The sequence below is a fragment of the Apaloderma vittatum genome, unplaced genomic scaffold (assembly GCF_000703405.1).
Source record: "Apaloderma vittatum isolate BGI_N311 unplaced genomic scaffold, ASM70340v1 scaffold9247, whole genome shotgun sequence".
Taxonomy (NCBI): domain Eukaryota; kingdom Metazoa; phylum Chordata; class Aves; order Trogoniformes; family Trogonidae; genus Apaloderma; species Apaloderma vittatum.
Window position 1 is genome coordinate 1 of NW_009725667.1, and position 25,913 is coordinate 25,913.

A 25,913-nucleotide genomic window follows, 5' to 3' on the forward strand; every position below is an offset into this window, starting at 1 on the left:
CGCAAGAGGTGGGCTGCCCCTCGTGAGGTATCTCCCATTGGGCAGTTCGTGATGAATTGCCCTTCGTGGGATGACTCACGCCGGAGAAGAAAGAGCGAGGCTTGTCTCCCACGAGAGGGACCCCACAATGACCCCGGGGAAGAGTGAAAAGTCCTCCTCCGGAGTGAAGAAGAAGAGGTGGAACCAACATCAGATGAACTGACCGTAAACCCCTTCCCTGTTCCGCTGCACTGCTCGGTGGGGAGGAGAAAGAGAAACCGGGATCGATGTTGAGCCCGGGAAGAAGGGAGGGATGGGGGGAAGGTGTTCTGTTTTTAAGATCTGTTTGGTTTTACTTACTTCTCATTACTACTCTCTGAATTGTTCTCTTAATAAATGTAATTAATTTCCCCAAAATTGAGTCTGTTTTGCCTGGGACGATAAATGAAAATGATCTCCCTGTCCTTATCTCAAACCTTAAGCCCTTTGAAATATTTTCTCCCCCGGTATAGTGGAGAATGGGGAGTGAGAGAGCGGCTGTGTGGGTACCTGGCTGCTGGCCAGGGTCAAACCACGACAGCATATTATGTTAAAGGAAAATAAGGCAAGATTTACATTTTTATGAATTGTTTCAGTGTCATGAATTTCCTCCGTATTCCATCACAGTGCCAGACTAAGATCTGCAAGTTAGGACACCTGAAATTTCCCCTTAAAACACAACAGTTGAGGATAAAGCATTTCTCTGGAAATTTAATCACCTAGTGTACTCACCTGGAAGTGGTTTATGAGGAGGCAACTTTGGATTACTGCTTGGAGTGTGAACGCTGCATATCTTAATGAAACCAGCCATTAACATGATCAAGGCAATTCCCATAAGCAACACTGCCCACCAATAAGCCTAAAAAATATTTAAAAAATTAGGTTTTGGGAGGCTGGCACACATGCACAAGAGACAGGCATCACTGAATACAGCTTTCCTTCGCTCTTTAAATGTCATCAAAAAGCTGCTCTGAAACATCACTTAAACCCGCTATAATTTAAAGAAAAACGTCCCTGAAGTTCTTACGCAAAAAAAACCCCAAACACTTCAGATTCATTCTATTATCAGAACAGCATTTCACAGAAGACACACCACAGAGCTATATAAGCCCAAAACAATCAACAGATCACACAAAATTCACTATACAGCTCTACAGCGGTGTTTCACTCTATCTCTCCTCCCAGTCTATTGTTAGGAAAGTGTCATCTAGAGCAATAAAAATAAGAAATGCTAGAGATCAATATTTAGTTCCTTAAAATTAATCAGAGTATTAAAACATGATGACTAAAAATGGGAAACCCCAGTAAATTAAAAACTGTGAACATTAACACCAAAACAGTCAACAGGCGCATTAACATTAAAAAAATATTTACTTTTAATTTATTTATTTGTCTCCATTCCCTTTGATCTGTTAAACTTATTTATTGCACTCGGGTGCTTATAGAAAACTAGCAAAACAAGGATAGCATTAAAGATTGCTGAAGTACCATACAGATACAGCAACACCTGCTAACTGTGAATATTGAGTAACAGGAAAATTTTATATTAGACTGGTAAGGAAAAAATATATACTTACCACAATCCACTCTGCAATATTTTCATATAGCTCCGGATTAAAAATTGCTTTCTTTAATCTAGCTAGAGGGCCATCAGCATCTACTAGCCTACATCTCATAAACACATCACAGTAGCCTTTGAAATCATTGCAAGGAGATCCAGGTTGTAAAGTAATAGTTTTACGACCAAAGTGTTTCTCCCACTGGTTAGAGCCTGTACTTGCACAAGTTGCTGGGTCCACTGAAAAGTGAATGCAAATTAATTAGTCAAACTGTTATTGTATTAAAACACATGCACATGAATATCTTGGTGTTCAGAATGCTTTTGAAAATTTCAAGTTTCTATTAATCCGTAAAAAACAAAATATTTTTTTTTTCCTTCCAAATACAATGCAAAGTTTATCTGAAATTAGGTATGAACTAAATCGCAGAACTCTCAAGTTAACAAAACCAAAAATATAAACACTGCGAGAAGATTCCTCAGATATGTACTGTTATATTTATGCTTACAATTCAGACAAAGCTTACTTTTTCTCATGCAGCAGACATGACACAATTCTCTATCGTCCTTGCCATCTGAACTAGCGCATGTACATTCCTCCAAGCCATACTTCTCACAGATAGAGCCAGCACATTGCTGTTTGAGACAAAAGCACAAGAATACAAAAATCAATTTCACTTTTAAGCTCACTGACATTAGGGAAGACATGAATTTTTAAACAGCTGCAAGCATAGTTGTAGGTCTAAACATACTATCAATAAACACAATTGCCTGAATTTTTTCTAAAGGTTATAAACCAACCAAACAAAATACTCCAGTTATTCAATTGCAGTGTTTAGACTTATTTGATTTTTTTTTGTTAAAGGTGATTTACTCTATTTCATTTTTACCACTATATCTCTTTTAGGGTCTCAGAGCACCCTGCAAAATGCTCACAGCATTGCAACTCACACTAAAACATAGTTACTCAAAACTGTGGTTAGAAGAATAAAACAAAAGCATGTCTTCAAAACTACTTTCTTTCAAAAAAACCTATAAAAATTAACAGCAGTAAAGATTCTGTATTTAATTCCACTGTAGAAGGACTCTTTAGGTTCAAATAAAAATTCAGTGTATTTATAATCTTCTTTCAAAATAAAGGAACTATATATAGACCTACAGATAACCCTATAGAACACTCTTAAATTAGCAGAAAAATTATTACAAGTAGTATCATTTGATTAAAAATATGGACTGCAGAAAACAAGAGAGCTAGAGCAACCCAAGTTATGGCTCTTTAAGAGGATGACTTTTGCTTGTGTCTGCTTCCAAGTAAAGAGAGATCCATTTGGAAGAGACTTCCCATCAATATTTCATAGCAACTGCCACGGACTCTTTAACCCAGGAAACTAATGGCAGTTGAAAGTAATTCTATATAGGAGTGGAGGAACTGTATCTTCATAAACCAATTTCAAGATATATTAAGAGCACATCTAATTTTCTAATGCAACAAAGCTGCTTGACCAAGAGTGAAGAAAAATGAAAAGCTGAGACTAGGATATAGAACACTTCCATATTTCTGATTTTTACAAAAAACTTTAAATGGAACTTTCTCAAACAGCAAAGCTAGCTCAATATTTGTCACCTGATTTTTAACATTTGCTGTACCTGCCTAGTTATTTTGACTGAAACCAATAAATCATTTTCACCATTAAAGACATTAATCTTGCATTCTTCTCCATTAAAGACTGAAACCATATCACTTCATCAAATAGTGTCTTGTAATAAACACCTGCAGCTGTATATGGCTGTCAAATAAACATACCCCATTTATGCAAACTTGGGTGTGCCTGTTGCAGTCTGTGAAGTTGGCTTTAGGTTCCGATGCTGGACAGAGAGCGCTGCCACCATTACACATCCCTTCTTTTGCACAGTCAGAATCATTTCGACACTTATCAGTCTTCCTTTTGAATTCACACTGTGCTGTACAGCAGGGGCCTTGACTAGGGCTAGAAATAACCACAGAACACGGATGTAAAGAAAAAAAGCACAAATGATTCCAGAGGAACTATTTATTCTGCAACCTACTCAAACATTCAATATATTTCTGATTTCTGATATGAAAACTGTGATTTGAAAATTTCTGACCCTTAACGTAACAAAAGGCTACTGCACTGAATGCAGATTTCTTAGGCATTGTACTAACCAATTAAAATTTTTGCATTATATTAGAAAAAAAGTACAAGTAGAATATCATTTAAAATAGGTAGAGAATAACAGGATTTCAAAGTTTGAGTACATAAAGCATTCAATTAGCAAGTTGGCAAGATTAATTCAGGAACAACTGATCAGTTTGACAAATCTTATTACCTTGAAACTGAATCTGTCTGTCACTGATCAACATCTGCAAGAATTTTTTTTCTAGTTTCTGCAGCCATATCACTTACATTGCGATTCTGGATACAAGATCTGACCCATCTCCTTCCCCTTTCTTGTTTATTTAAATAGTTTGCATACAGACAAATTCTGGGGGAAGGAAAGATTTATGAAAAGCACCATACAGCTTCACTGGTTTGCTCAAAACTCTTGGGCTCCTTTCTGTCACAGACATCAAAGAATCTGAGCCCCTGACGCTCTGGACACCAGCATATCTGGTGAAACGGCGGGAAATAATTTTTCTTTCTGAAGCTGTGTTTGAGTACCCAGGCCCTTACAAGCAGCACAAGAGTAACAGTCATAAAACGCACATAACTACTTGATTAAAGCTAAGCCTCCCGAGTTCTCACCTTCAATTATTCTGTATCTCAACACTAATTACAGTGTGGCTCATCGGCTCATCGGACATCAGAAGACAGCACAGGTTTTCTGCATGTCAGGATCTCTCTATTTTAAAATAACTAGTGCCTGCTACAAAAAATCATTCCTAAGCCACACATGAAAGACATGTCAAGCAGTTGGGTAGACACCACAGTTTTCCTAAAATCTATTTTAATATGTGATTTCTGTGATCCATGCTTACTTCCATCCCAGAGATGACCAAGATCATTTCTAGGGCCAGGAAATTTTATTAGAACAAAATTGTGTAGGTTGTATTAAAAAGCTGAGCCAGTTTAGACTTAAAAATAACAGTAACTTTCTCTTCATCTGTGGCTAAGAGTCTAAACAGATGTTAGACTGATGTCTGTCTCCAGAACAATCACTATATCCTGCAGTCATCTTCCAGTGAGGCAGTGCTGCAGAAATGGCACTACAATGAGCACCAAGAATTCCATAATATAATTGTGCTTATGAGCTTCTCACGTACTGTATAAGGCATTTCAAACACAATAAATGCTTTAAGAATAATGTCAGTAAACAGATTCAGATTCTAAAACACCAAAAAAATCCCCCAAATTAAAGTGTACTGTAACAGACATGCACAATACCTGCACTGTTTGCCTGGTCTTAACTTGCATTTTTTATCTTCTGGTTGGTTTGCATCATAGCAGCATTCATCTTTGCACTGGTCACTGTATCCACAGTCACACTGTTCTCCTTGTTCAACCAATCCATTACCACAGATGGGTTGACCAGATTCTGAAAGATGAGAGTGTATTTATGTACAAAACAGTGAAAAGATCACACAAATAAATTCATCAATGTTAACACTGACTTGCAACAGCATCCAGCTAGCCGTGACTGAAAATGCCTGCTCAAGATGGACTTCAGACTAGGGCTCAAGCCACCTTGCATTATTTGCTGGCCACCCAGCTTAGTCATTCCTACAGCTCATAGAATTTTAAGGCTCTGAGTAAGAGGTTTCTGCTGATAACAGTGGGAGTTTCTATGTGGATAGGTAATCAACAGTGATAAGAGGAACTTTTCTGCTGAGCCTTTCTCACACTCCTTCTCCTTTAGCAGAGTTTGAGGACCTTAAGGCAAAAGCTGGCAGTGCTGAGGTGAACTATTACTACTCCAAAACTCAAACCTACTTGCTGCACAATCTCACAACATTTGTGAGAGCTCCCACATAAGACTCCAAAACCAAAATCCCTGCAAAATCCTTTTTTAAAAATTCAATTCAATTCTTTACCTATAGAATGTTTCAGTAAACTAAAAAAACCCCCAAATCTAAGAAAAATAAAACGTAAACATTAAGACAATCATTTTCGATTTAAGCACGATAGTAACAGCTTAGCCATTCTGCTTTCAGGATGAATAAATACATACCAACAAAACAATTATTTCTCTTTTTCTCAAGAACTTGGCTGATATTTCGAATGCTACAGACAGAGAACTTGTTGTTGTTAAGTTTATCCCCAGATGTAGCTCTTGCATACATGATATAGTTGCCATTTTCTTTCTGTCCCAAGTTCTTGGACTCTCCTGGAGTGCACTCCATTCCAGAATCATGCTGCAAAACAAGTGTTTTTAAACTACTTCCACCAAGACAGCTTCTCTAATTTCACAGAGAATCACAGAATGTTAGAGGTTGGAAGGGACCTCGAAAGATCATCTAGTCCAACACTCCCCAGCTATATTTTTATACATGTGGAAAAGTGAACTATTTGGTAACCTTGACACAGTCAAAATAAAAGGCTCATGAAAACAAAATGCCATTTTAAACTCTAAGGTTTCATAGAATACAAAAAGTATACAGAAAGAAACCGCTGTTTTCTGCAGGGGGCAGTTGGGGGTGAGGGTGCATGTGCTGTTTGTTCCTCCCCTCCCCAAACAACAGTAGCAAGTATTTAATTTCTTAAGTTTTAGCTTATTTTCATTCTTGGTCATTTATACCCCAAGTGCACGTCCTGAAATGAATATTGACTGGAAAAAGTTGCCATCTCCTAAAAAAGGTGGATAATAAATATTCTGTGGAGTAAAAGCAGGAGGAGCTCACTGAAACAGCAGTCCATCCTTCAGGCTTGTTCTGAGGCAGGTGCAAAGAGATGTTTAGAACAGGCCAAAGTCTGCTTCTGTCAGTCAGGGACGAGATCTGTACAGCGCCCAGCACGATGAGGGAAATGCATTACCGACCGGCGTGCTAGCTACTAGCAGACTGACAACGCACTGAAGTTCAGTGTAAGAGGAACTATAATGCTCTTCTGATGCATCCAATTTTCCAAAAATAGAACCTATGTCTCAAAAAAAACTACACTCATTTTAAAGCTTACACCATAGTTGAGAACTCTGTCATTTACTACAGGTTGGTAGGACAAAACATGTACTTCCATGTATTTTCCCAGACCAAATGCAACACACTGAAATTTTCAAGTGTCTTTCAGGTTAAGCCAAAAGATGTTTCACTCAGTAGGACTGTTCTTTCAGTTTCATGTGCTCATATTTTCAGTTATGCTTGGAAGGCTTGTGGAAAAGCCTTGTTCCCACTCAGAGCAACAGTACTAGAGATCTTCTCAAGGCACGTGAAGAAAGCATTCACATGTGAACATCTGTTCTGGAAGAATTAGTCATTCTCGTCATATCCTGATTTCATTTTACTTTCAAGAGTAGAAAGTCTATATACTTAAGTTTAAAAATAAGAATCCCAAACCAGAAAATTTTGTTGTCATCTCCAGCAAACCTAAAAAAGCCTCAAACAAAGCTTGCCACAAACTAATAACATTCCTCAATGACCAGGAGACAATTTAGCTCTAAAATACTGTTCTTGGTGTCTTAATGCTCTCCATGATTTTCTTAGACAAACTTGTAAGTATAAATAATTGAACATAAAAAAAGAGCCAGTTCTATCTTCACTTGTTGAATAAAACATCATCTTAAGCAAGTTTGTACTGATTCTTCTTCCTCTCTAAGATAAACTAAAATATATTTTAGAGACATATGTGACTCTAGTCTTCAATAGAAAGCAGAGAAGTTTTAGGGAATAGTTGTATAGTCCCTTTGTGAGAGTCTGAACTAGCAGAAATAAACCTTAGACAAAATCCACTGTTGCATCAATGTTGCCAAACATTCATAAAAGGAGTTCAGATCAGCAATCAGTTTTTTGTCTGTATACAATGCGCACCCATGTATGTACATGCATTTGTGACAATATTTTTCTTGTTTATAAGTAGTAAAAACTCCGTTTGCAAATCAAAACAGTTTAAAGTGTGTTAACAGATGAACAGTAATACTCACAGGTGAACCAAAGTTATGCCCAACCTCATGAGCAAAAGTAATGTGAGAAACCTTGGGAGGAACATGGGAGCCATAGTTCTGAACAGTGATGATTCCAGTGTTCAAAGACTTCTTCTTACCATCAGAGTACAGCTTGCTCTTTTCACATATTCCACCAGAGCTCCCTGCATTTCGACAAAAGTAGAACAGATAGAGTCATTTAAAGAAAGAAGTACTGTGTAACTTTTCTAGTGACATTTCGAACAAGGAACAGCTTGCCTCTTCATGCTTAAAGGCCAAGAGTTCTTCTGCGTAATTGATATTAACCCAACTTTGAAAGTAGATTAGATTTATCCACGGTATTGCTCTTAGCACTGAATGGATACAGTCACACTAGAAGTTAGCTGTTTTAGAATAGCTATTAAGCAAGAGCTATTTTGGGCTTTCACTGCATGGACAAGCCCCGATTTGATCACACCTGCAGTACAGGACTAGCAGGGTGCAATGTCCAATACAGGCATTGTATGGCCAATCTATAGCCCATTTGGACTTCACTGAGTAAAAGACCAAAACAAAATAAAAAAAAAAATGCACAGTGAAGGCACAGGTGATCTCTCATAGCACGAGCATCTATATAAAATGCCGAAGATTAGCTGTATGTCCTCGTCAACAGAAGCGATTAATTTTTCCACTGTAAAAACTAAAGCTCACAATGCCTTTGATGGGTGGGTTAATCAGATCCATATTTAGAAGGACAACAATCAAGTGCATCACACTGTCTGGAAAAGTCTTGAAATTGTGACTTGAATTTCACTGAATTTTCCCATAATTTGAGTTTGTAATGAGGCATTACCACATTCCAAAATTCAGCTATTCTATTGCTGACATAACTGGTGTCTAAAAAACACTCTAAATAAGTTTCCTTGCTTTCTGAAGTAAGATATCACTCTAGTGAAATATCCCATTTAACCTAGACCATAATGTGAGTTACAGATTTAAATCTGTCCAAGCGACTTAATTTTTCTCAATTTAATTTAGTTTTGAATGACTGGAACACACATTCCAGTTCATCCCGTGCTTCCTCAGTCTGTACACTGGACTAGTCAGCACAGACTCATTTTCTTACTTATAAGCCACCTGAGCATTATTTTTTCCTACAGTCCTTCCACAAATACAAGGATCAGTCCCTTCAACATACTTACTACTGATCTGTTATTCTTCCAAATACTCTACTAATACTTACTTGAGCATTTTAGTCTCCTAAAATCTGAGAGATTGTCATACCATGACAGTTTTCTAGTGCTCTACAAACAATACCTGTGCTTTAGAGAAAAGCTACATCTCATGGACGGTTTAATGTTTCTTCAACAATTACTGAAATCCTATTCAAGCTATCGATAAAGTTCTCAAAGACGTATCCAGTCTCTTGCAAAGTCTTACAGAATCTGCTGTTCTTAAGCCTGATTCTTTATTTCATAGAAATCACTTAAGGGAAGAAACAAGGGATGACTCACTTCTGAACTTCCTATTTTGATTTCTGTGAAAGTTGTCACAACTTAGAATTTATGCTGAGTTATAATTAAAGAATTTTTATTTACTCAAAATTAAAGGCTAAAAACTTTCAAATACATCATTTTATAAAATTAATACACTCAATCTAACTAATGCATCCAGGACAAACATCTTGAAGTGCTGCGCATGTGAAATCCACTGTCTGATTTTTTTGCATCTAGAGCCATATTTCTGATCCAAAATATAAAGCTATATTGAAAATATCGAAAGGTAGTTCAAGAAGAATCCCACAATTATTTTATCTCCCAGAAGAAAAATCTCACTGATTTCAACTTTATTTTAAAAAAAATTTTAAAAAAATGCTTCCAACATTACCTAGAAAATCTAAGGATTCTGCAGTGTAGTTGTACCACAAAATTCAAACTGTGTAGTTGTAAGCTCTATTCATATACAGCAGAAATACTTGCTGCTTCTGTCACTTTCTGTCACTCATATCTATCACAAAAAGCCACCCAAGTAATACCACCTTTGTTTAACACAACAAATACGTTTTTCTTCATTGTTCACATCTTGCTCATCCGAAAGACAGTAAGACTTTTTGAAATGACAAGATACGCTGTTTATATTCTTTAAATTATGAAAAAAAAGAAACTATACCTAACTAAAATTATGAAGAGTTGATCATGAGATTTTTGTCTATTTGCTGTCAATCTAAATCACACAGTTTCTACTTTGTTCTTTGCACCTTCCTACAGTACTTTACCTCAAAGCACTGAAGGTTTGGATATAATTACCTGAAGGGGCTCCAACCCAAGCCAGACCAAGGACTCCATCGTCAAAATCACGGTCTGTAAACACATAGGCCAAGCAATAATCGTCATGATTCTGTTCAGAGTTCAGTTCCAGAAACTTTTCCACACCAATGTTAGGAAATCTGAAGGGATTGGAAGAGTCCTTCTCATCTACAGTTGTGTTGATCTAAAAGCAAATTGAAACAAAACTGTAAGGCATGATTCACTTGACTTGTAAATATCAGCTAAGAAGCTTACCCTTGTCAATACCATGTTACGTTAAACACTTAAGATGTTGCTAAAGATTTATTGTCCTTGACAAATTGCCATCCCAATATTTGGAAAAAACCAAATTCTACAATAATCACATTTCTGTAGTAACTCCCATTTCTTTCTTTTTCCTTTCCATCAGTACCCCAAAGTTTGTATCTATCCTCTTAAATCATCACTTTTAGAAGGAACTCTAGATAGTCATTATCTATTTTAGTATTAAAGTTCTTGGATAACAGTACAGTCCATTTGCTGCACAGTCAACACTGCTGAAATGTAAGAAATTGATTCCTATAAAAACTGAGGACTGCTAATAACAGAAGGAGCAGGCTTTTGACAATAAACACTAAAACCAAGCCAAATAAACGCATTAGGAAACCATTTACTACTGAAACACTTCTGTTACAAAATTACTAACAATAAATGATCAGAAGGGAACTGCAGTGGGACTTTCCAAAGACACAGCCTCCAAGCAGCAGCTGTAAAGCTAAAAGCATTTCCAATACTTACTCTTATTCGTTTCACCATGAAGCTGATGTTACGAATTCCTGAGAAATCTGTTGACTGGTAAATTGTGTCAATTGCTTTAACGTGGCTGGATATCTGTCAAAACCAAAAGTATCTGCAGTTCAGAGATCGAGGTGCTACACTACAGCTAATCGTAAACAGCAGAAACTGCAAGGCCTGTGCTTTGGCACGTAAGATACTGTACCATGGAACTCTCATGGGTGTTTTTAATCAAATGCTGATGGCAAATAATGGAAATAAATCACTTCATAACCTAGTATCTGCACTGCCATCGTGTCAGATAACAGCCAGGTATTTTGCCACTGGCTTTTTTTTTTTTTCCTAACAACATGTAATTCTATCAACTATACAGATACTTGGTTGTTATACTCATTTGATTCATTGCTATGATAACACTGTAGTTAAAATCATATTCAAAGCACTGTGAGGTTTTTTAGAGAAAAAAGATTACTTGTTACAGCATTATTCTTTTCTTTCTGGTACAAATGTGAAAAAATTGCCTTTTTCAAGAGCACAAAGAAATGCTAACTCATTGAAAACCTGATTTTGAAGATGACTTCAGAGGTTTGGAAAATGTTACTTGAATTGCATAGTGTGTTGAATAAGTAGTAAAAGTCAGATTTGCAAGTGGCACTGAAACTTCAGACTTCAAGAGAAGTATGTCAACATGCTAACTACATTTTTAGCAAATGATTAGGAAAACACACAAAAAACAAAACACAAAACTTTTTCCCATGTAGCTGTCACTGTAACAAATCGAACAAGACATCCTAAAGTAAATAAGCAATATTATACACAATTAAATTACTTGAAATTTGTAAGAAATACATGAATAAAAGCAAAAGCCGATAGTTTAAAACAAAGAGATAAGAAATACCTGTGCAATTACGGCTTCCCTTGTTCCATAATGCTTGTAGAACAGGTGATCAGTCTGAATATACAGCTGACATGTATTTTTTTCAGCCTGAGCGGCACGCTTTTTTCTTAAAAGTTGTGGACCATTGTTCTTAGGCTCTTCAACAGGCTTCTACGTACACACAGGAAATATATTAATTTTGCAGATCTATGTGCTCCACTAGATTACCCCAAAACAGCAATGGATTTTTCTAAACATACTCTACTAACTCCAGCAGATTTTCATTCTTTAGCCCATAAAATTTCACGAATCTTGAATTAAACTATGTTACAGCCAGTTTTCAAGTACGCCATCTGTTTTTAATTATATCTCAAATTCTTCTGTACATTTAATTTTATATTATAATAGGAAAGACAGTCAACGTGAAACGGATTTTTTTATTCATGTAATCTTTGAAATTTTTCTTTTTCATAATAGTTTTCCAAATTGAACAGTTTGCAGATTAGAAGAAAAACACCACAGTGCTGTGGGACTTAAAAGCACCCTCTCCATTTCACACTGTAATTATCTTAGTCACCTACCTCAGCAAACAGAAATACTTAAGCACTTCAGTATAGAACAAACGGTACACTAAACACGAAGCTAAAATAACGCTCATTAGTCAGAGCAGTATCTGCAAGCACATTTGCCTTATGGTATTCACTGGTTGATGGCCCACTCTCTCCATGAAGTTTTACATGTAAATCTTAGGGAAAGCATGTTAATGTTCCTAACGCTCTGTTGTGTCACACTGTTGATCATTTCTGGAGTCACAATGTAAATAAATTTTAAGTTGCTGATGCTATATAACAAGCTATATTTCATAGTTCTGTTGACATATACTTGACTGACACCACAAAAGGATGACAGAATCATAGAATGTGTTGGGCTGGAAGTGACCTTTAAAGGTCATCTAGTCCAATCTCCCTGCAGAGAGCAGGGACATCTTCAACTAGATGAGGTTGCTCAGAGCCCCATCAAGCCTGACCTTGAGTGCCTCCAGGGATGGAGCCTCCACCACCTCTCTGGGCAACCTGTGCCAGTGTTTGACCACCCTCACTGTAAAGAACTTCCTACTGATATCCAGTCTAAATGTACTCTGCTCTAGTTTAAAACCACTGCCCCTTCTCTTGTTGCTACAGGCCTTTGTGAGCAGTCCCTGCCCAGCTTTCCTGTAGCCCCTTCAGATAGTGGAAGGCCACTATAAAGTCTCCACAGGCTGAATAATCCCAACTCTCCCAGCCCGTACTCATAGCAGATGTGCTCCAGCTCTTTGATAATTTTTGTGGCTGTCCTCTAAACCTGCTTTGACGAAAGAGCTCAGAACATAGCTAACACAAAGAGAAACTCAATAATTTACTGTTGGAAAGTGTTGGGAGGGGAAAAAAAATAAATCTATTTTCCTGACAAGTGGTGCAAACCTAAATGTAAAAAACCTGCAAGACTCTAAACTGGTACACAAGTCCCTTCCATAGCCCACTTACCTCCTCTAACAGGCAATCTCTGCAGCATAGTGTAACCCCTTCAATTTCTTCATATTGACCCTCCCACTCTTACAATTTTACGTACCACTGAAAGCACTCAGATATTACAAGTGTGTTACATTAACATAACTTGAAAATCTAAAAGTTATTAATTTTTAAGGACTAATATTACTTAAGAGATCAAGGGATCTTGAAACACTTCTTACTCAACTGCAATAAAGTAAATTCCTCATCTCAAGCTTGATTTCCATTTCCATCTAAATTTCCAATTGTTGAAAAGTTTGAGATCACGTAGGATTCATTAAGACTATGAGCTAGTACATCTATGCTGTAGAAGCAACGAGAAAAAGAACTTAGAAATAATGTATTAATAAGAAATCTCTAGCAATAATTTAAGTACCTCATAATGCTGAGGGACGATGACTGACCAAAGTTAAAGAGACAACACACGAGAAATAGGAAGTTTTTACACTTATTTCTAATCTATATAAAGCTACTAGGCTGTGTTGTACCTCTGTTGTTGGTTCTTCTATACCAGTCATCTGGTACTTCTGCATTCTTTCAAATACCGAATGATCTGCACAGCCTCCTTGGGGTCCGTATTTATGTGGATATTCTAAAAAGAGGAAGGCCAGGTTGAGTTCTCAGTTCCAGGTCCAAGTGGCAAAATATGTCTGTATCACTCAACTTAGTTTGTGTCCAATATTGCTCACATGGTTTGAGGAAAGCATTTTAAGATTCAAGCTTTACGTGGCTGTCTTTTTCTACTACACATTTCTATTACGACATTCTTCATTTTACAAATGGAACAAAATTGACAGGTGCTTAACTTTTTTTTCACAGATAGCAAAGGAAAATATGACTAATGTCCTAACATAAGAACAAGAGTTACTATTTACACATCTGTACTGATTAGCTTGAACTAATAGCAGCCTAAAAAAAAAATTCAGAGTGGAAAATCATTAAAAATCAAGTACACTAAACACTGCATGGATAGAGGTTTTTTTATTCTACTTCATAACTAAGAAACCTTGCTAACATTCATAGATTGTTATTTTAATCTTAACAGATTTTTTTAAAAAATATATTATGCAACTTAACTGTCAATATATAAAAAAACTGAGAATGATGACAACCTTTGGTTTCAAACTCAACTCTACAATTCTAGAATTATGAGCTTGCTAACAATTTTAGTGACAAAGTGAAATGTACAATTTCTGTTCTGCAAACTAAACAACTCAAGGATAAGGTATCAGTATGTGTATATGACTGTGCGTAGATGTAAAGCTTACAGAATTACAGATTACAAAATACACAAATATATTTAAAACTTGAAGGCAAAATATAACAAGACTCAAAAGAAAGATTTTCACCATGTCCTCACTACAGCTGACTGTTTAAATGTCAAGTGAAGAGGGCTTGCCTCTTCAGTTTTTCCGCAGGTCAGATCCCAGTATCTCTTCCTGGGGCACCAATCTGTAAGGGAGTACAGACTGTAGGAGCCCCATGTGCAAATACTTAAGGAACCAGCTTCTGTAGGGCAAATCACAGTTTTACCATTATCTCAATAGGGTGCAGGGTTTGTCAGAAATGACAAGACTTGTTGGGTTTTGGAAGCTGTTGGTAGGTTGTTTGGCGAGTTGTGTGTTTTTGTTGTTGTTGCTTGTGTTTGTTTGGTGTGGGGTTTTTTTTTAAGAAAGTATGAAGATCCAGAATCGCAGAGTAAATGGAACAGACACATAGTAGATTTATAAAGCTGAAGACCTGCATTACATGTGTTTCACAGGATTTTACCCTGGACTAGCTCTAGTCTGGTTCTGTGGAGTCAAAGCCCATTAGCAGCTGGTTCACAGTAGATGATTCTTCCCTTTTTCATCAACTTTTTTCCCCCCACCATAGTATTAAAAAAAAAAAAAAAATTCATTCCACTCTAAGTAAAATTCTCAATACCCAATTTCACACCACAGACCACTTCTCTCTGCGACAAAAACACATTACAGAAGGGTAGGAGTAAATTCATAGAGATTAACTGGAAACATGACCACACAGTATATATTTCACCACTACAAAATGTCCTTTTCTGCTGTCACCACACTTTTATTCATACTCTGTGGCACGCCAACTAAAATTATAAAGAATTGAACATGAAACAGTCTGCAACAGCAATTGCCAAGGTTTTGCACGTGCTGGAAAAGATAAATCCCCCATGGACAACTTGGACTCCACCCTGCTCAACACAAGAGGCAGGCAATATAGGATAGTTCACTTGGAGCCATGAACAGCTAGACAATTTTAACCCTCATCACAGAAGTCTGGTATGTGCTCCTGTGACACTTTTAAATGCTTCGAGAGGTCCAGACATACAGCCTTCTGCCAGCTCTTGGGGATTGAGAGCTTCTTAGCCGATCCCTACCCAACCTACCCAACCCTGTGAATCAGTCAAGGGAATGCACAGGCCTTCACCATTCAATGAGTGCTTGCAGTGAACGCAAAGCTCAGGAAAAACTTAGAATCCTACTTCCCATCAAATCTGCTAAAGAAGAGTTTAATTACAGCTCAATTCTTTAACTAGAGATAATCCTCAGGCAAAACAAATACTTCATTTTTCTTTTCTGGTATTGTCCAGTCTCCCATTTTCCATTTTCAACTTCTGTATATCCTAACATAATGTTAAAAAATAGTACACAGTAATAACGTAATAATAATAGTAGACTTAAAACCCAAATCTTGTAATTTCATACTTTGACAACGATATCTTATGGCAGATCATTATTAATGATATATGCAACAACAGTTGCTCAAAATAAGAATTTTTGTCCTCTTATAAAAATGACACTACCTACCAGAAAAATTCCTGATCACATGAATTTTTAAATTCTACTTGTCAACAAATAGTATGATCTGTTAAGCATTTAGATTAATGACTTAATGGATACTGGATTTAGGCATTTGAGGCAAGGATATGACACCAAACTTCTACTAAAAATTCAAATTTTGTTCTTCAACAGCCACAGAGATTTGCTCAATACTAGCAAAAGCAATAGTGTCAGAACAAAATTCAAATTTAAGCAGATATAAAAAAAGAAAATACATAGTACAGATTTCATTCTAAGCAGTCTGTCACACTGTGCTCCCATGACAACTGCCAAGTAGACCTTCATTATTAAATTGACAACTAAAACATAACCCCCCCCCCATTCTCACTAGTAATACATAGTTTGCATGGTCAGTTCATTCAACAGATAGGACTACGCAAAATTAAAAAATAATTTCTGTTCTCAGTTGTATAGTTCCTCAAGACCATAAAAATGATTAAACGGCCACATCCAATTTTTCTGAAGGTCTGAACAGGATTTTCTTGTCTATTGTTGATTAGAGGATATATTGATTTTGTGCTTTGCAGTATGAACTCAGGGATACCTTTGAAGCATGTATGATTTAAGGAAGGTAAATACAGTTGCAATGAAATCCTAATCCTTAAAGAAAAGTTTCTGAAATATTTTTTATGAAAATAGCCATTTGCACCTTTCTAGCACTAAATTATAAAACAGCTTGATCAAGAGTGGTTTTGAAAATAAAATCATTCAACTTGTGTTTCAATTCATGAATAGAAGGCTGCCTTCCACCGGTCACCACATCCACTGTAACGGACAAAAGCTGCCTTATGAAGTGAACAATATAATCCCCATCTACAAAAAACCCTTTTGTTTCACTACTGAATACGAACTCATTGAGATGCTAATCATATGTTGCATTGTGATTTCTGAAAAGCAATAAAAAGCATATTGTTCAAAAGGCTGAAACTTGGGTGACCAAAAAATATCCCAAATTAAAGCAAAGACGGCTTCTTCCCCCAGTCTCTCATGGGTTAGAAATGTGAGCATTCTTGTTGCTTTTGTGCTGTGTAAGATACTAATGGTTTGACTCTGTTTCACAAGAGTTAGCTTTAGATTAGAGCAACAACACTTTTGCATAGTTGTTTTTATTTATAAAGCTACTGCAAAGCTTAGCTTTTTTTAGCTGTTGGGATTTTTTTGCAGTTGCAGTTCAATGCAAAAAAAAAAAAAAGCTCTCATGAAAGGCAGAAAAAAAATCTAGCCTCAAAAGCACTATTGAGAAAGTGAAAGAAGTAGTTGTAAACTTCAGATATTTCAGGCCACAGAAATCCTAGAGGCATCTAGGATACCAATGAAAAAAGTTAAAGTATACAATCAGAATGCAACCAAGAGGAGTGGCACATTTTCAAATAGCGCTGCTTAGACTTGGCTCCAGGATGGGCGATTTCCAAGCCTGCTGAGCAAGCAGCAATGTTCACTCACTTGGTGACTGGGAAGCCATAGTGCACTGTTGCTTTAATGGGGCTCTCTGGAGCAGATTTAGACAATGTCCTCTGATAATCTGACTTTGTTTCTAACTGATGGTTTTGATACACTAGATTCAAGAGGAAAAAAAAGGCATTTAGCCAACGACTGTCACCTGAATAATTAAAATACATATCCTGCTCCCACTCCCTTTAACAAGACAATATGAACCGATCTCATCAATAGCTTTTTTCAGCCCTCAAGCAATCCACTTACTCCTCCAAGAGAGATCACTTCTACAAAACAGCAACACTAACTTTCATAAAATCAAATTATCTGCTGCTTTAAGGTAGAGTTCTATTCCTGTCATTAGTTGATAACAGTGAAGAGTATTTTTAGTCACCCACTATTTACAGCATAAGGAACTGGGACGCGAGACAATCTTCTTGCTTGTCTTGCCCCTTGAAAACGGTGCAAATCACTTTACTGCCTTACATTCCTCTACTTCCCTCCTCCCTCTCTTTTTTACAACAGGGTTAATAAAACCCTTTGTGTAGCAGACTGACTAATTTACAGAAAACGCTGCGTGATGGTAGCCCAGTATTCCTACTGCTTGATAGCAGTGATTTCAACTGTTTTTGTGAGACCTACAACACATATCGAAGAATTTAAAAGTACGTGCAAATTATTCACAGAAATGTCATGAAAGACATCTTATGGCTTCACATCAGGTGTTTGTACATTTTTTTTATTACTTTTCCCCACTACTCTTGTGTTACAGCAGCAAACCCTGTAATACTCCAACAGGAGCGAGCAAGGCAATCGGCCTTCTCAGACTCTCACCTGCAACGCTCTGTAGAGCTGAAATTTAAACACATGCTGCAACTTCTCTTGGAGAATCAAAAGCAGTAGATGGAACACTATCCTAAAAAGTTACTTTGTTCTCCGGTAGGGGTCTTGTAAGCACCATGAAGATAAACATTTAGTCAAAAAACAAGCGCGCCCAAGGATGTACATAAAACTCAGTAACTGCTTTCATTCAGACACTCCTTAAAAATTATGCAATTTCTATGAGATTGGAGATAGTAATCATATTTACAGAACGGGATAACAGGAAGGACAAACATCTTTGCCAGCTTGCAACATCTTTAACACACTGAAAGGCAGCACAGATACTGCCACTGAATGAAAAATACAGCTGTATTCCAGCAGCTTTATTCAACTAGAAAAAATAAACAAAATTTGCTGAGTTTTTAGCAGAGAAAAATAATTTTCTCTTCAAATTCAACCAGAATTCTCTGTACTCTTCCACGAGCAACTGTGTAAAATGGGATATATTGGATGCCACCATACCTTCTGAAGAACTCTCTGAAGGCATCTGTGACTTACGTATGCAGGGGAACCTCTAATTTCCCACATGTACCACCTTCACTAGATGCAAGTAAATACTTAGTGACTTTAACTTTTATTAGCCTTTATTTTCCAGATCACAGGGAGGCATAATCAGCACAGAACATTTTAAGAACGTATTTTTCAAAAGAAACACGTATCTATTGAGCAGCAAACACACTCCTTATACACTTAAGCCTGCCTGCTAAGGATTTCTTAAAATGGCAGAATAAGCAAGACTCACTTTGGTTTGGCATAAATCTCTTTCACACTGTAACTGCATATGAATCACTCCAGGACAGAATGATTCACAGTCAAGCCGACATCTCATTTGATGCTTACAAATGGCTTACAGTTTTTGACATTTAATGAAAAAAAAAAAAAAAAAATCGGTTCATCTGTAGCACAAAATCCAAGTACTCACTGATATCATCTTCATGATAAATGACAGAGTGGAACGGTAGAGTTTTGTCCTTAATATATCTCTCTGCCGGCTCAATATAAAAGGTCCCACTGTGAGTTTGGATGAATCCTTCAAATTTTCCATCAATAACAGACCCATGGCTAAAACTTCCCTGCTCACCTGTTAAGGCAAAGAGTGCATTAGGGGTTTTTATAACTTTCTAAAAGCTTTCAGTCCTATGCAAACTTCAAGCATACACATTACCCAAGGTGTTAAGCAGACAATGGTAAAGTGTGATACTTGCACAATTATTCTGACCGTGTACCAGTTCCCAACTGCTAAAATCCTACCCCAACCACAGTGTAATCAAATTCTGGATAACAGCATAAGATATTCTTGCAGAAAAGCTTGTGTCTGAATTTAAGACTAAGATTATTCAACAAGGAGATACATCCACCTCAAAATCCTAGTTTTTAAGTTCAGGAACTTCATAATCAGATGCATAAATTACACATTTAAAAAGCATATAATGAAGAACTCAATTCTGTCTTTTAAAGCTGTCACATATATGGCCTGTAATTGTATATCCAATATACACATCTATTCATAAAATTATAAAAGAATAAATAATAAATCAGAGTGATATCGAACTTTGAAAACTTTCTCTGAAAGATTTCCCTATATTCAAGACATCCATTTATCTCTTCAAACATAAGCGTCGTCAAACTGTAGCTAGGTTTCAATGTGGGACGGAATGAATTTGTATTTGAAAGAGTCACAATCTGGAGAAGCACAACTGTCAAAGTTGAATCATGGACAGCTACAAGATTCAACATCCCCAACCAACCTTCTCCATAAGAAGGATGAAAGATTACTAGAAGAACATCTATATACTCCATTGAGAAGGGTTCAGAATCACCCTGTCAAATTACCAGACCGGTACACATTCTTATCATTAATCAGCACTAATTTCTAATAACAATTATCAATAATTTTATAAAGCTCATACATAGTACTGAAATTTGGAAAAAGTACCTTGAAGATATGCTATACAACTCTTGAGAGAACACTATAAAGTAGAAATACGCTTTGTAGAGCACTAATTTTAAGACATTTATAAGATCTCAGATTTACTTAATTCTATTAGAATGTACATTAATATCTCGAACTTCTAAGCGATTTTCCTTTCAACATATCAGAGTGTTTGGAAGGAAGACTCTTGATCTGAATGGAAATCAAAAGACAATAGCAACACAGTTTATTTACTCAACTCTGCGTGCAATCCTCATGACAAGTACAAATGTGGGCTGAATGAGAAAGATAATAAAGAGGATTAAAAGAAAACATAGAGGATCCACATGCTCACAGGGCTTACTCTAATCTTATCCCTCAGCAATAAAGAACCAAAAGTTTTTCTGAAATAACTTTGCAAATTAAGAAAAAAATGCAACCAAAAAACCCTGAACACCTTAAAAGCCCTCCGACCTACTTAAGTCAATGGTAAATTGGTCTACCTAGAGGCATACAAAGTGCTAAGCACGTCTACTTCTCACAGTTTAAAACAGTCACCTCAAGACTGTAGGATGTTCCTAACAGATCTTCAGGAAGCCGTTAGATTCCTTTCAGAACTAAACAGCCTGTATGAAGAGCAACACAGTAAGTCATCTTTCTCTTCTTTTCATCTGCTTTTAATTCCTGAATCCTCCTTGAGTTCTAACACATTTTATCTTTTCTATTTACAGAAATTGAGTATATTACCCTTAATGATGGTAATTCTATACTCCTTAAATTCCTTTAAGAAGAGTACCTGGTTTTGTTTTTTTAATGCAGACAGCTTTTTTTAAGTGCATCAGGTTTCTAAGAAGGATATGCTCATGAACAGAGCTGAACTTCAAGTTCCATAGATATGAAAATTATAGGTAAAATATTCATTTGTTAAATGTGACTCTTATGTGAGAATAAGACCAGATGGAGTTTAAATGGATTTATAGGCATTATTAAAGTTTAACCATGAAGATAATCTAATCATACAGACATTCATTTTCTGCACGTACTATTAAAAAAACCCTCCTGTTTAAAATGACTGCACTTTAATCCATTTGAAAGTGTTATACTTACCATAAATGTGTCCAGTGTAAATATGAGAGGTATCATAATCAATTACTTGGTTTGATATTTCTACTTTAAAGTCATCACTAAAAAGAGATGTATCTCTCTTCATTCGAAGGTTGAAGTGTCTAGAGTGAATAAAACAAGATGGTAAATTGGCTTTGAGTTTCAACTGCAAAAGCATTAAGGAAAATGCTTCTAATCAACACTTTTGAGCAAACTATTTGCAGACTCTGTAAAATTTATCTATAGAAAATGTCTATAATGGACAAGAAGAATTAAGACCATAGCCCTAGAAAGATTTTCTTAAGCAAGATTTAGATACTTTTGATACAAGTAGCTAAATTTACAAGATTTAAGACAGAAAACAGGGTTAAATGCATAAATCTAAAATGCTGACTTGGATTATACACTTGTTCCCATTCCTCCTGAAGACACAGATGTTGCTTAAGGGAAAAAGGAACTATTTTACTTCACAACACCGTGAAGCAGAAGCAGTAAGAAAACTATCAGCTTATTTTACTTTCATTACCAATATTTAAGTAACATAAGTGAAATGTACTGTTCCAACTGAAACTCAAAAAATAAGATGGGCAACAACACTTAATAAAAAAATACTTAGACCAGTAGAGTTACATGCACAACTATGTAAACAACTCTACTCTTTGAATGACCTTGTTCAAACCAAATTACCACAGTACGTTCTTTGATGCAAATCCTACTGCTAATCTTTATACAAAACACACCACGTTTTCCTTGTATGAAAACAAAAGTTCGGTTCAGTGAAGTCAAGCAACATAACTGAGGTGTTCTAAAATGCCTGACATATGAATTCATACCCGTGACAACCATTAGCTTGCTTCAGAATTTCATTTGGTATTCTCTTAAATTTTGTATAAACATATTGTGCAAATACAGATCAGTGAAGTTGTTGAAACTTCAGTCATCCCAATTTTACTCATTATTTTCTTCCTATATTTCTCTCTTTCTGCACAATCACGAAATTGAAGGAGTATTATAGTTATGCCATCCATTTGTTTCACAAAAAGTAACTCTGTTAAGTTGACTATGTGTGTCAAAATCTCAATTTTAAAAAGTGACCAGTCTCTCAGTATGCACAGTGGACTAGTGATAGAGCTGCCCTTCCACGGTGAAAGCTGGCAGCCATTCGTGCTCACAGCAAAATAACTGAAACAATTAAGTGCCAGTGTAAAGTTAACTAAATCTTATTACTTTTTGTACAGCTGAAGCATATATAAAATATATCTTCATTTTTCTCTTCCACATTAAATATGACACTACAGTTAAATATTTTGAAGTAATCATATATTAAGATGCAAAATTTGAGATCAAAGAAAAAAACCAAACACATCTACACTTAAAACCTGGTAAGGGCTCTAGTGATTCATGTTGACTATGCTGCAAAGCAAACAGTATTTCACAATCAAACTATATCTATTAATGTTACCACAGTGTTAATAAAGCTTCAAAGTAAGTATTCTCCTCTGGTGATGTGCACTAGAGGTATCTACTACAAGGTTATGGAATTCTGAGATGCGGCTGGCAGATGAGGAAGGTTAAACCTCAACAATTCCCTGTGACTCTTGGGCTCCATGCCAAGCCAACCAGTGCTCATATTATAGTTTGAGTATGGATGTATTTTATGAGGGCAGATCCTCCTTGTAAAAAGAAACGGTTCACAACAGAGGCACTTGAGTATTGGAGTCACTGAAGAATACACCAGCTTGAATTAGTTGTCCACATCCAGTTAGGCATGTTTTGATAGGTACATAGTACTTATCACAGAGGCAAAAAAATGCAAATTCTTCCTCAAGTTAGTCTCTACTAGCTTTGTAAAACTGTCTTTCAGAAACATAGAGGGTGATGAGGATGAGGAGAAAACATGAACAAGCAACCCAGAAAAACACTGTAGGACAGATGGCTAGAAGATGCTACTAAGCTATTCCTCACCTGGCTACAGACCAAGCAGAAGGTAACTTATTTCCAGAAAAAGAATGCCTTGTTTGTTTATAAATTTATTACCTTCCGTTAGACATTTCCCAGCAGTAACCTCTAAAATACAATTCAGTCAAACGAGACAAAGCTTTAACCTTCCTTATTTGTTACTGTTTCTGTCTTATAGTTACTGGTATGGTAACCGGCTCTTAGTTACTGTGGCTGCTGATAGAATTTTTGGTGGAATTGTTTATATTGTATATAATCTGCTTTGATAATAAAAGGCATCTTCATTAATGGCAGTACCCTGCAGACTATGAAGAGGTAGATTTTTATTTGACTTTAGCTTACCTCAGGGAGAGGATGTCAGATTTGCAAGTATGTAACGTAGCAACTCAGAGACAATTAAAGAAAAAAAGTTAAGACTACACGCTTAGCAGAAAGCCAGTAGTTTCCCATGGGCTCCAGTTATGTCAATCCTATGCTCTAACCACAGAGCAAATACTTTAAACAAAAAAAAACAAAAGGGCTGCAAATGTGCAGACTGTTCCAAAACTGGCAGAAAGAACTATTATCAGTGATACTCAAAAAGGCACTTAACACTTTTCCCTTTCCTACCTTTTCTCAGTGAAACTGCTGTAACCAGCAGCAGGGTAAGCAAGCAGAATTACTTTGGGACTAGAGGAGATTGTTTAAAAAAAACCAAACAAACAAACCAGCACTAAAAAAAAAAAAGCAGATGCAATTACTCCACACCTGAAAGAAGTGGCTGGTAAAAAGAAACAAGGTGATGGGTTGCCAGCAACATGGAACTGTGACTCCAATACAAGGAGAGTCCATCTAGGTTCATACTCTTCTCAGTGGGAACCAGAAAAATCTTTGCAGCTACATCTCCATGAACTTCCTCATGCTTCAGGATCTAGAAGATACTACTCTGCTTGAGTTGTCTTAAGAGTCCCTACTTTTCCCTTTCAAGAAGCCAAGGACACTCTTCTCTAAAAGATGAAAGGGGGTCTATAAATGCAAGGGAAGAATAATTTGAGTCCTCCTTTCTAACTGCTTCCACATTCCAAAAACCTAAACAAGGTTCCCACACACTGGCAGACTCATTCCAACACTCAAGTGCCACTTCATCATTCTTTGTTACCCATCTGTAGGCAGATAGAGGGTATCATGCTCTATTAAGTATCTACCTTATTAAAAATAAACAAACAAGTCTACAGCATTGCAACACTCAGCAATCCCAGTTAGAATGCCCGCAGCTTATGTTTGTTTTCCGTCAACACCACCAGGGTGGCACTTGTGATTGTTCTGAGATTTCTTTCCTGACCTTCAGAAGTCAGACTCGCTAAGCTTGTTATTCTAGAATATGACTGAGGATGCAGCCTTCATCCTCAGCAATTTGCCACTGATCACTCTTGATATACATACCAGCTGGTTTGTGTGTTTGCAGCTATCAGAAACCATCCAAGTAGGACTACAAGTAGCTACATGTTGGCTAATTTACACTCAAAGTCAATCAAGTATCTCTCTGTCCTAAAGGTATAGTGTACAGATTTTAAGAGCAGAATAGTCTTTATCCATGGCTGATTTTTCTTCTGTAAAACTTCTTTCGTAAGTGCAGATTCTGTCACTTGGTTACCTGTTTACCAAAAATCACCTTCCTATTCATATTTAAAGCTGAACATTTATATGCAGTTCCATGTTCTAACGGAATTCAAAAACATGAGACCAAAAAAAAAGGGGGAAAGATGTAATAGAATAAAATCACAAGGCATCGAAGTTTCTACATGAAGTCAAACTAAGAAATCAGTTTAGAAAGAAGCTTTCTAAGTGAAAGATATAAGAGAAATCTGCTAGCTGTTAATTTTAGCACATATGAAGTACATAGCTTAAGCACTTTCACTTAAGTTTACTGCTTTTCATTTTAAGAGCAAAGCTTTTTGAGAACATGGCTATGTCTACTAAAGTTTGTTAGCAAAGAAATAAAGTTCTAAAGCATTAATAATTGGTTTCAGCGGTATGGCTGGGAAAGCCTGCGCCTTAGCTGGGCAGCCTCAACAGTCTGGTATCACTGGACCAGGTATTTCCTAGACAAATGTGAGTGAAACACTAAATGCCCTTTTTCCTGAGGGCTGCGCATATTCCAGTTCACTGTATAAAATGCAAGACATTTAACCCAGAGATCTAGCATCTGAAACATTTTTTTGATCAATTTAATTAAAAAAATTAATAAGAGCTCAGGTCCCTGCTTCCCAATTCTCTGCAAGATAAAACTGCTTCACCTACAAGCACCAACACAGGGTGGCTTGGTATGTTTTATTGACAAAACAGGTGTAGAAAGTGAGGCCTGATTCACGGGCCACTGAACTGGCAAGTTATTTGTCAAGTTACATAACTTAAAAGGTACAATAGATAGATGATTAAAGAATGGTCAAAGAACACCAAACAAAGCCAAAAAACCTGCAGCAAGAGATTGTTTTTGTTTCTTTCTAAATTCAGGACAGCCTAAAATGAGTTGAAGTAAGCAAATCTTGCAAAAAATTCACTTAGTAAAGTTCACGGAAATAATTCACATTAAGTCTCAGAGAAGCCAACCAGTCAGTGCTATCTGATGATGACTAAAA

General features: G+C 36.6%; 1 protein-coding gene across 1 annotated transcript in view; it reads right to left on the minus strand.

Annotated features, from left to right (window-relative positions):
- Positions 1-750: 750 nt before the first annotated feature.
- The window catches only part of ADAM10 (ADAM metallopeptidase domain 10), a gene marked incomplete at both ends in the record, with an annotated part of 34,859 nt that continues 9,696 nt past the window's right edge, over positions 751-25,913 (minus strand). Inside the window, 13 exons of the mRNA XM_009872985.1 lie at positions 751-877; positions 1,596-1,816; positions 2,104-2,212; positions 3,381-3,564; positions 4,981-5,131; positions 5,765-5,948; positions 7,670-7,833; positions 9,955-10,138; positions 10,732-10,824; positions 11,627-11,776; positions 13,641-13,744; positions 19,243-19,401; positions 21,340-21,458. Of these exons, the coding sequence (XP_009871287.1) occupies positions 751-877; positions 1,596-1,816; positions 2,104-2,212; positions 3,381-3,564; positions 4,981-5,131; positions 5,765-5,948; positions 7,670-7,833; positions 9,955-10,138; positions 10,732-10,824; positions 11,627-11,776; positions 13,641-13,744; positions 19,243-19,401; positions 21,340-21,458 (1,949 nt within the window). The remainder of the gene's footprint in view (positions 878-1,595; positions 1,817-2,103; positions 2,213-3,380; positions 3,565-4,980; positions 5,132-5,764; positions 5,949-7,669; positions 7,834-9,954; positions 10,139-10,731; positions 10,825-11,626; positions 11,777-13,640; positions 13,745-19,242; positions 19,402-21,339; positions 21,459-25,913) is intronic.